Source organism: Photinus pyralis, unplaced genomic scaffold (assembly GCF_008802855.1).
Source record: "Photinus pyralis isolate 1611_PpyrPB1 unplaced genomic scaffold, Ppyr1.3 Ppyr1.4_LG3b, whole genome shotgun sequence".
Classification (NCBI taxonomy): domain Eukaryota; kingdom Metazoa; phylum Arthropoda; class Insecta; order Coleoptera; family Lampyridae; genus Photinus; species Photinus pyralis.
In genome coordinates this window covers 14792287-14803658 of record NW_022170510.1, presented here as the reverse complement: position 1 = coordinate 14803658, position 11372 = coordinate 14792287, and the positions used below count along the sequence as shown (strand labels likewise).

General features: G+C 41.7%; 1 protein-coding gene across 1 annotated transcript; it reads right to left on the bottom strand.

Moving 5' to 3' along the window:
• Window positions 1-5790: 5790 nt before the first annotated feature.
• On the bottom strand, window positions 5791-11070 carry LOC116167096 (5'-nucleotidase domain-containing protein 3). The gene is made up of 9 exons (XM_031482335.1): window positions 10672-11070; window positions 10414-10589; window positions 10144-10365; window positions 9960-10094; window positions 9754-9911; window positions 9517-9703; window positions 9326-9466; window positions 8751-8902; window positions 5791-6140 (listed from the first exon to the last, which is right to left on the bottom strand). The coding sequence occupies exons 1-9, from the start codon at window positions 10823-10825 to the stop codon at window positions 5936-5938; spliced, it is 1530 nt and encodes a 509-aa protein (XP_031338195.1). The 5' UTR covers window positions 10826-11070; the 3' UTR covers window positions 5791-5935.
• Between the last annotated feature and the right edge of the window lie 302 nt (window positions 11071-11372).

The window sequence follows — 11372 nt, the reverse complement described above, 5'->3', positions numbered from 1 at the left end:
TACTTAAATTTGCAAGGTAGAGTAAAATCTATGCGATGGGCTCTAGGAAAGTTCGTATAAGAGATGACGAAAGAACTTAGAAGAAGCTTTTCAGTGAAGTTTCCAAAAAGGTCTCTAGAAAGTTGGCGAAAGCGTTTGTAATACAATTGTTAGGGTGACTTTTTACAACCCACACGTTAGTATAAGCGAGGTATTGGAGTAAAAAATGATGACCCACTTGTTTGACGGAAATACACGCTTTGAAGCACCAAAAATCCGAATCTAAACAAAATGATGCCTGTATGTCCGTCGGACTGTCGATTTGTATTCTGGAACCAAATTTAGTACACATTCTTATATAGACATAAAAGAAAGAGCTAGGAAGCTTTTGGGTAGAACGCGCATACACAAATCTGCCGGTGGTATCTGTAGTAGCCACAGCTACTTATACCTGTTGTACCTGTTCAGAATTTCAGTACTTTGAAGGAAAAAAAGGGGTGGAGTGGCGTAACTCATCGCGCTTGTTTGACTCTTCTGAGGCTTACTCCTCAGACGAAGACTTTGATTGATTCTTTAATCTGCTTTGCGTCTTTGGTGTGCTCTTGATATTATTTTAACATGTAATGACTTCAGAAACAAATTAATACTCGGTTTCTTAGAAGAAACAACCAAAATCAAAACCAAAAGTCAATCTGAAAAATGTTGCGTTGGTTCGACATTGTAAAATAGCCCGCTCACTTGAAATTGTGGAGCGTGCAGTGCTGCAAAAAACAGTTGGATGGAAGTATACTTGCAAATGCACATCACGTTGTGTGGGGCAGCACGGACACGAACTCGAGGGGCGAACACATTCTGGAGTACTTGCAGACAACTGATTTGAATGTTTTAAATCAGGGAGCAACCCCCACCTTCGTTACGTCGCGGAGGCAGGAGGTCATTGATCTAACGTTGGGCTCTTTCTCTATAGCTCACATGATCTCAAACTGGAGAGTGTCTGATGAACCGTCTCTTTCGGATCACAGGCACATTCTTTTCCAACTAAACCTGTCATTCAATGGTGGGCCCTGTAGGTTTCGGAATCCCCGAACCACCAACTGGGACTGCTATGTTGAAAAACTGACAGAACGGTTGGATAAACCACCTTTGCTCTGCCGGAAAGCAGGGCAGGTGGAAGAGGCGGCGGCAATGATAAGCGACGCTATAACGGCGTCGTTTGAAGACAGCTGCAAGCTGCGAACTGTTCGGGGAATGAAGAGAACACCTTGGTGGAACTCGGACCTTGAAAAAGTTCGTAAAGAGGTTCGAAGGCTCTTTAACAGGGCCATGCGTACTAAGTTACCTGCGGACTGGGAGGATTACAAACTCGCACAGCGCAGGTATAAAGACCACATTCGACGGTCTAAACGGGGATCGTGGAGGACTTTCTGTGGCAACATGGAAGGGCTTCCCGAAGTTCAAAAACTTCGTAAGGTCCTTTTGAAAGATCCAGGGCAAAAAGTGGGGACGCTGAGGCTTCCATGCGGCAGATTTACATCTAACGCGGGTGAGGCCCTCACATGTCTCCTGGAAACACACTTTCCAGGCTCTGGAGACTATGTAACTTCGGAACCGCCAGAAGGTGCTACCCGGGTCGGTGCAAGGCCGACCGACTGGAGAGTAGCTGCCGGGGTTGTTACCGAGGGATCCCTGAGATGGGCTATCAATACGTTTAGCCCATTTAAGAGCGCAGGACCTGATGGGATATTTCCGGCTCTTTTGCAAAAGGGCCTGGAACCATTACTTCTGCACTTGTTGCACCTCTTTAGGGCCTCTGTGGCTTTGGGGTACATCCCCATAAGCTGGAGAAGGGTCAGAGTTGTGTATTTACCTAAGCCGGGTCGTACTAAGTACGACACAGCAAAGGATTAGAGGCCCATCAGTCTATCATCGTTTCTTTTAAAAGCGGTAGAAAAGCTGGTGGATGCATACATAAGAAACGTGGCGCTGGTCCTTAGACCACTACACCCGTTTCAACACGCTTACAGAGCTGGCATGTCCACGGAGACGGCTCTTCACAGTCTCGTGTGTAGACTGGAGAGGGGAATGTCTGCTGGAGGGGTAGCTCTGGGAGCCTTTTTGGACATCGAAGGTGCGTTTAACAACACCACGTTCGATTCCATTAGTGAGGCTGCTGAAAGCTTTGGCATTGACGGGTCAATCGTAAGATGGATCCGGGCCATGCTTGGAAGCAGGGTCATCATAACCTCGATCGGAACTACGGAGATGAGCTCATCGGTCACTAGAGGATGTCCGCAGGGTGGAGTACTGTCTCCACTACTGTGGTGCCTGGTGATAGACGGGCTCCTTCGTACACTAAACGAGGATGGAGCGTATACACAGGGATACGCAGACGACCTCGCAATTGTCATTGTGGGGAAGTTTCCGAGCACCGTAAAAGAGCTCATGCAGAGGACTCTTGGACAGGTGGATAGATGGTGCAGTAGCCACGGTCTCTCTGTCAACCCGGAAAAGACCGAAATTGTTCCATTTACGAGGAGACGGAATGTGGACCTTGATGGTCTCATCTTTCGAGGACGCCAATTGTGTCTGACCAGGTCAGTTAAATATTTGGGGGTCACTATAGACTCCCGTCTGTCCTGGAAAGGGCACATTGAGCGAATTAGCAAGAAGGCCACTGCATGTCTATAGGCATGCAGGAGAGCTTTCGGCTGCACATGGGGATTAAATCCTCGACTAGTATATTGGCTTTACACTTCGGTGATAAGGCCGATAATATTGTACGGCGCACTTGTATGGTGGCCTGCAACGCGCAGGGTAATATACAAGAAGCAGCTGAGTAAGGTACAGCGACTCGCTTGTTTGGGAATCACTGGAGCCATGAAAACCACGCCAACGTTGGCTGTGGAGGCTCTTCTGGGACTTGAACCTCTACACTTATCGGTAGAGGCCGAGGCCCGGAGGGCTTCCATAAGACTAAATGATTGGGGTGAGTGGAAGGATAGGGGCAGTCTCGGACACGGGCGGATCTGGGAGGAAACTCTAAGGTCCGACCCCTTCCTCGCAAGAAGGGACGTGATTCGAGCTACCCTACTTGAACCGAAGAGGTATAAAGTCATTCTCCCGAACAGGGAGCAGTGGCTGAACCCAGATCGTCCGTTCCTCAAACCTGAGGGGCTCGTGTGGTTTACCGATGGGTCCCTAACGGAAAAGGGAACGGGCATGGGTATACACGGTGACCGGCCGAGAGTAGGCATCAGCCTCTCCCTTGGCCAGCACAGTACTGTGTTTCAGGCAGAGGTGCTAGCCATCACGACCTGTGCGCAAGAAAACCTCCGTAGAGGTTATCGTAACCAGCATATATACATATGTAGTGATAGTCAGGCGGCGTTAAAGGCTCTGTCAGCTGACAGGGTCCGCTCGAATACGATGCTTGACTGTAGGCGAACCCTAGATAGATTAGGTGAGTCTAATAGGGTAAGCTTGATATGGGTGCCGGGGCACTCTGGAATAGGGGGCAACGAAAGGGCGGACGAGTTGGCTCGCGAAGGCAGTAGTGGGGTCCTTGTCGGGCCTGAGCCCACCCTTGGAATTGCTCCCTCAGTTGTCAGGGTCAGGATTAAGAACTGGGCGACCAGTCAATTCCAGGCTCAATGGCAACAGGCAGCTGGACTCAGACAGTCCAAGACCTTTTTAACAGGGCCTCTTGGCAAATCTGAGTCTTCTAAGCTTCTAAACCTAAACAGAAGTCAGATTAGGAAGATCGTCGGTGTCTTCACGGGACACTGGATGGTCAACTATCACCTGCACAATATTGGGCTTGTGGAAGACCCTGCGTGCAGGTTTTGTGGTTAGAGGAAACTACCGAGCATGTAGTCTGTTACTGTGACGCTCTGATCAGGGACAGACATAAACTCCTCGGTGACAGTTACTTGGAACCGAGGGAGGTGAGGAAACTAAGGCTAAACAGGGTCTTATCCTTCATTGAAGGGAACGGGCTCTAAGCTTTGGTTGTTTAGAGAGGGGGTTAGCACAATGGGCCTTTGATGAGCCTAAGTGCTGCCTGTAAAGGCTCCCCTGATAGAATAGAATACTTGCATGCCAACCCAAGTGACATAGTGGTGCCCGCTAAATACATGATTATGCATATTTAAAGCATAAATCCTATTGTGTAAAGTGAACGATAATGAATTTTGAACTTATAGGGCCCGCAATACAAATACAAATAAACTCCTTAAAAACTTACCGCGATATATCAGCAGAGGATTCTATAAGAACGATGAATATCACCGTACACTTTTGAACAATTACGTTTAGTGTTGTAGCATAAGCAGCCAGTTCTCAATTGAATTATTTAGCATCAAAAAAACCCCAATATAATCGGGTGTTCTCCAAGGTCTCGCCTCGCTTCGAGCAACCGGTCGGAAACGAACAAGGAAAGTTTTGAAGTAATAATTCCGGTTGAAACTTGAAAGAAGATTTTACGATGATCAACTATAATTTCCTTTGGAGTAAAGTCCGATGTAATAGACGTTTTCCTGAAATTACTTTCGTCTCTAAAAGGGGTGAAGAAAATGTGGTTTTCCTCTCTAGTGGGAAAGTAAAAAACAATTGCTGCGTTAATCTTAATGATGACATTTAAAATTGAAACATACCCGAATCTAGATTTCTGTCAAACTTCATTATTGCACACGATAATTTTTCAATTTTGATTATAGTTTCTGAAAAAATTATGTGTAACACTTTCTTCTCTAGTTGTACAAATAACTATTTCGCCATTCAACTTTCGGTATTCATTTTCCATTTTTTTGAAAAAAACGTACCTATCAAACAAAAATCTCCTTTAGTACAGTACACCATACTCTTTTGTCAGAATCTATCCAATCTTGGCCAGTTCAGGTATTGTCGGTAAGGTTTATTGTTCTCTTATCCAAATTAGCCTTCTATTCTAAAGGGTTGTGTAAGAAATCATAAACATGTACCACCATAGGCTAATGTGCGGATTTGCACAGTTTTTCCTGCATTTTGTTTAATATTAACGCGTGGGTCGAGCATTCACGCGGCCGACATGTTTATTTTGTAAAAATAAAAATGTTTTTACATTTGCAGCCTCTGTTGCTCCCCGATGCCTTAAAATTCAACTAAGCTGGTTTCTCCACCAACTTGATTTAGAGAATTCCTCCACTGATTTTCTTCTATGGTGACTTGGATCACATTCTTTTTGTTCATCTGAAAATTTCGCAAAACCCACCGGTTTTCAATTTCAATTTTCAATATAATTAGGCACATTTGTGACAATTTACCTGCATCCTTGTCCGGTCGTAAACATAGAGCACCCACTTAATAGCTTTAATGCTATTCTCAAGAGGAGCTTTCAGACGACTTTATCTTTTACAGTAAACATTTTTAAATTTATCGAAATATGGGTTTATATTTTACGTCACAGACAGAACATTGCCGCCCGACTGGTTGGTGTAAGAATACTTGGCAAAATTGATAAATTGGAAACGAATTTGTCACTACTTTCGCTTTTCAATTCTCTTGGAAAATCAGTTATTCAGTTGATACACATGTAGGTATTTACATATGCAAAGACAATTTAAAAGATTTTACTTTTTGGTTGCGACCCCGTTGCCTCAAAATGTAACTCAGTTTACTTTTCTTCTTACAGTATCAAATCTCTATTTGCACATTTCAGAAGAAACCATTAATATGATATTTCTTACAGGTTACACCATAGCATCATATGCCCATAAATAGGAACTAAAGGATTGCAAGGAGCAAAGTGATTGGGTAGGTGGATAAAACACTAACAATGCATCAAACTTTATTGTCACTACATCTTATGTACAATGTTTTTCAAATGAAGAACTCTAAAAAAATATTCGACGGGTTTCACATTGCCCAATAACGTAAACTAAATTGAACTAATCTGGCAGCAATACTGAACACGTCCATTTTACACAAAATATGAGATGTACTCGTGGGGCATAACGCCACGCCTGGGGTAAAAAGTGTGATTTACCGAGTAACTGAGCAAATTTGTAATGTTGGATGTATAAATGTCGGCGAATCTAAACAGTCTCCTTGAAAAGTAAGTTGGATTGTGGTAAGTGCGGAACACGCTGCCGAACTGCCGATTGAAGATAATCTTAATGTCGTTCCTAAAAAAAAGCACGCACGATTATTAAGTGTCATTGTCTAATTCTAATCTCGGAGAAAGTAATGATTACAATTATAGCCGAGTGAGCCCATCACTACCTATAGCAAGTTATTATCTTGTACTCTACGTAGCGGTTTAAGGCTCGGACTCTAACCACACAGGTTGTGACTTCCCGGTTTTTAGTGCTACAGAACACCTCCCGACTACCATACTTCGAAGGGCATGTATAAAGCTGGAGCTCCAGGCATACCACGACGGCTGTTGATGCGACCTGAAAACATCTGTACCTAGGGAGTGCCTACGATACGATACGATGTACAATTGGTGTACCACGACCTAAGTGATATAAATGAAAGGTCATAACGGACTGTGTACAACGGAAAATAGGTGAGGACATAAATTATATTTGTATAAACCAGAAACTTAGTATTGCATACTCTGTGCATGGGCACACCTGATGTTTAAAATGTGCTATAGGTATGTTTGCCTCTTACTAGAAGAATCTTTGGTTAGAATTTCAAAACAACCCAGCGAAAGACTTCCAAGAAAACTCGTTTCCTATATTTTCGGCCCCAAAAAACTCATACTCGAAGTGAGGTATTTGCTCACAGAAGATTTGAGAGGAACTTCACCATATCGTCCAACACCACCGAAAAATAATATCAAGGTTATCGATGTCACGCCAGCTATTCCGGTGAAAGTGAATTCCACACGGGCTTAATTTTTGGACTCAAATTTTACGGAGCGAATTCTCGATGAGTCTTCCGATGGTCAATTTAAAGGGGGAATCTTCTTACAAAAGGTATTCGGACCACATTATGAATTATCTACCGACCTCTAATTTAAAGTCTTATAGTATATTATACTGGGTGCCCGTTACTCTCCTCTCACCATTGGGTCTGAGATAATCTTAAGAAATGCAATGCTGCTTAGATTAGGTCTTGGCTAAAACCTCCCCACTATAAAATCAAAGCAACTACAATAAAACCCAATTTTGCATTTTACTAGTTTTACTCGCAGACTAGTAAAAATGGATAGTTCAGACTATGGCATCAGAGCACTTATAAAAGGAATTTGATTATAATATCCTGTTACGTAGTTTTTCTTTTGACAGCAGGATAGTGCACAACTTTTTTCATAAAAAATAGGTTAAAACATAAAAATGTATCGCATCCACACAGTAGGTATGTCTGGCCAGCGTTATCCATCCCTCCGCACAGTACTACGTTAATTAAACTGTTGTGATCATTGCACACCTAGATACGTGCCCTATAGACGCACAGACGGAAAGAAACGCATGTGCTACCGGTAGAACTCGCCAGGCTACCGTGACTCATGAGTAACAACTGAGCTCTATTTTTAGGGCATTTTTTAAGAATTAAAAAAATGTGCTATTGTTTTCGTTTTGTCTGTCCGTCCTTTCGTCTGTCCGGACACATTTCTTCGGTTTTGAATTATTTCCCGAGACGCTGTTCTTCAAAGTGAAACGTGCATAATGCGACAACCAATTCGTCTCAGATTTTGCATAGTAAAATGGGGGGAAAGAAGAGGTGAACACACGTTCTACCCTACATGGTATTGCAATGAAAGGTCTAATCGAAATGAATTGTTTATACAAACTATAATATTCCTGCGCGACTCTTTTTCAAGATCGGTGGATGACAGGAAGGGTGGGTGGGGGGGTCTCAACAAAAGAAACTGTTTTCAACCAGAGTTAATTTATGCCAACCATAACCCTCTTCCTCGATCTGTTATCGTGATCGGATATAATTCCTTATCGCTTATCACAAGAACAGATTATCGGAGGAAGGTTCTAACAAAGGGCGATTAGGGCGCCTGGAAGAAATATATCCATTGGTGATTTCAACACTTTAAGACCAATCTTGAATAAAGGTTTGTTAGCGGAAAGTACTCATAAAGACAAAATTAATTACCTGGGCGAGACATATTTATTAGTGAAGTCGAAACAAATATCTTGAAAACGAAGTTTCGGAAGGGGGTACTGATAAAGGACAAATGGAACGTCAGGATATCTACTAGTGATGTCAAATCTTTCAGTCCAAATATCTGCAGAATGGAGTGCCGGAGCCAAATGTATAAATTATTATTATTAATTATACAGCTCCATATCTGTACTCAAAAGCGACGCCAGCTGCTGGCCCAGGGAGGGGCCAGGGACATGGGAAGGATAAAACAAATTATTAATTGTAGGTATAGTGCAGAACATAATATAAAGCTTTACTCTTATACTGTCTTACCTCTACAACCACAACAATTGTAATAAGGAATTATCGGTCAAGAAAGTGAAGCGACTTTGGAATTTAGTTGCTTTACATTTTGCTACATTATTAATCTCTAGAGAGGGGCAGCTGCCCTCCCCGACCGCCCTCTGGCGACGCCGTTTGCGTCGGTACTATAGAATATGTCCACCAACCAATAATTCATGTTGGGGATTGATACAATGCCCAAAACGTATCTGGTAAATCGACGGATAAAATAAATTTATGAAGAGGTCAATTCAAGTGCCTAAGAGCAAATTTTGGTCACGTGACCACTTTCCAACATCTACTGAACAATAAAAAATGTTTAGGTCTGTTAATTATGGACTTACCTCAAACAATCCCTTTCTTGCATCCATTGGGCGAATACCTTTTGTTCATCGGGGTCTTCGCAATCTTGATGTTCTTCTATTAGCCCAGTAAGCATTTGAAGCCAATTTGCGTTACGTTTAAAGTCTGTTCTATTTAAGGTCTCGATTTCGTGCTAAAGATACTAATAGTTAAACAGGTGTACTAGGCGGCCAAATAAAAATGGTGGAAAGCTATATCTGATTTTTGGCTTATATTTTGATACAAAACTGTAATTCTAAAAAGACACTAGAATCAGTCGTACTTGCACAATGTAAAGAATGGTGTCTACAAGCAAGATGGCGGAAGTAATCTTAAGAAAAGCTCTATCCATTGAATATCTGCGGAATTAAGGCTCTAAATTAGACTGAGCGAGCGAGAATAAACTGCAACAACTACATACATACGTTAAGTACAAAGAAGTACAAGACAAGAATAGTGATACCCAAGTATAGTTAAGCCATATGAAGAAGCAGTGTACAGTATCTAAACATTCCAAAAACTCTCTACTATAACGGCACTTTCATTTGGCCATATCCTCAATTTTGAATAATTTTACCGTTAACTCGTTAATAATTGCGCCCGTTCTCCAACCATGTTCCAGAGTAACGTCGGCCAAATCACTATACGGATGATCGCCAAAATATAAAACCTGATGACCTCTCCAATTTGTCATATCTTGCAATTGTTTGACGGTGCCCTGCATAACAAATAAATCACTTATGGTTGATACATTAAAATGTTTTGTACTTCGTAATAGATGATCCCCTTTTCCAGTTTGACTACTCTGTCCCAAACGTGGCTGCCAATTTTGTCATCGTACACGCGGATTGGTCGTGATTTATCCGTAAAAAATTTGGGCTTTCGGGCTTGAACGATAATCACATCGAAGAATTCCTTCCAATCTCTACCCACAAGCATTTCCATTCCCTTATTTCTATAAATTAAGTGTGAGAAATGTGCTTAAACCGTGCCAAATATGCTTACACGAATTTAAATGGACTGTTGGTTACCAAAAAAAGCTTTTTACCAGCTTCTACGAGTCTTTGGAAAAATATGCGTAGGTCTGCATTATGCTTAATGTACTCGGACACGTTTTGCCCTACAATGCTATGCATTACTGGATGAGACAACCGAACTGAATTCTGCAACAAAATTCAGTGCGTATACTTGATCCTGCCGTATCGACTTACTTTAACATCTCGAAACAAGATTTCTGGATGATAATCAATGTGGTTACGTTCAAAATAATCCGTCACGTCGCATAAAAGGCCCATTTCCGGAACAGAAAACAGGTCCGCTAGTTGAACCATCTTTCCTTGAGTGTCCTATAAGGGATGATAAAATAAATAAAAATAACAGCGTGGTAATAATTACATCAGATCTGCTGTATTCAACGGCGGCAATTGGAATAATTCTATTTCGGTACAGCTGAAGAACTTCATCATTTGATAACGCGGTTAGCCCTCTATAGACGGATCCGAACTGAATTTGTAGAAAAGAATCTAATTTCAGTAGGACACCCTTTTGTATGTCGTAATGAAGCCCTCTAATTGCGTAGCCAGGTTTATACTGCAATTGGGAGATGGGTTGGGGATACTGTGAATGAAAAAGTCTAGAATGAGAGGGATTTCTGGTAAGAATTACCTTGTACTTCTCAATTAGGGTTTGTCTGCCTAAATTATAAAGCAAATAATCCATAGATGGTTTATAACACGCGAGGGTGTAGTCATAATCGAACCCGTACACATTTACTTCCCTTAAATCTAATTCGTTGCACGCAAACACGGCTTTAACATCTACATCCTTAGGCAGCTTCTTCGCTGGAACAAACACTCACATTCCAGTCACATTTCAAATTAAAAACGAACTCAAAACCACTTTAAAAAATAATTTTGTACTTACAATCGCATTTATCCTTTATCATTTGATATGCCAATTCTAAACGGTTTGTGGAATGCTTCCGCAAAAAAATTGACAAATCGCAGCATCTGAGTTTTTCCAAATAATTCAAATTCTGTTTAAACGTTGAAATACTGATCGTCTTACATAACAACATAACGCTATTTCGCTCTAAATTATCTCCGGTTCTATGCTATGACCGGCGCCGAAAATACTGCGCAACGCATTAAAAAATACTATTATAGAGTGTATACACGATGGGAATGGTTAATATCAGTTATTTTAATACTGACGCGCTCCGTTGAATTTCTGTACACAATTATCTCTGCCATTAGCTAAATACACTTTCGATGCGCAATTTTGTGACAAGGGACGCTCAGTTGTACTTGTCGTCGTATGTGCGCCACTCTTTACACAAACACCCTGGAAAATGCTTTTCAATTTTTCTACTGAAGCGCTTGCTTAACTGAGAGAAGAGACAATTTGAGTGTGGACAAACAAAATATGTCACGATAACTTATCAGCTTGTATAACATTTAATTTAGTACCTATCTGCCCGCTTAAAAATTTGAAAAATGTAGGCTATGGGTCCGACGCTATATAAAAAAAACCTTCAAATCTGCAAATCATTTCCTAACATCAATGTAACTTGGCATCAAACAATTGAAACCAATTATAAGCAATTGCCGGATAATTGATAATTG

What these genes read in the sequence shown, in the direction of transcription:
- LOC116167096 (XM_031482335.1), bottom strand. Translation starts at nt 10,825, where the DNA reads ATGTTGTTATGTAAGACGATCAGTATTTCAACGTTTAAACAGAATTTG. An exon ending in CCCTAATTGAGAAGTACAAG is followed by an intron (nt 10,366 to 10,413) that starts GTAATTCTTACC and finishes TTTCATTCACAG; the next exon opens with TATCCCCAACCCATCTCCCA. An exon ending in TTGAATACAGCAGATCTGAT is followed by an intron (nt 10,095 to 10,143) that starts GTAATTATTACC and finishes CATCCCTTATAG; the next exon opens with GACACTCAAGGAAAGATGGT.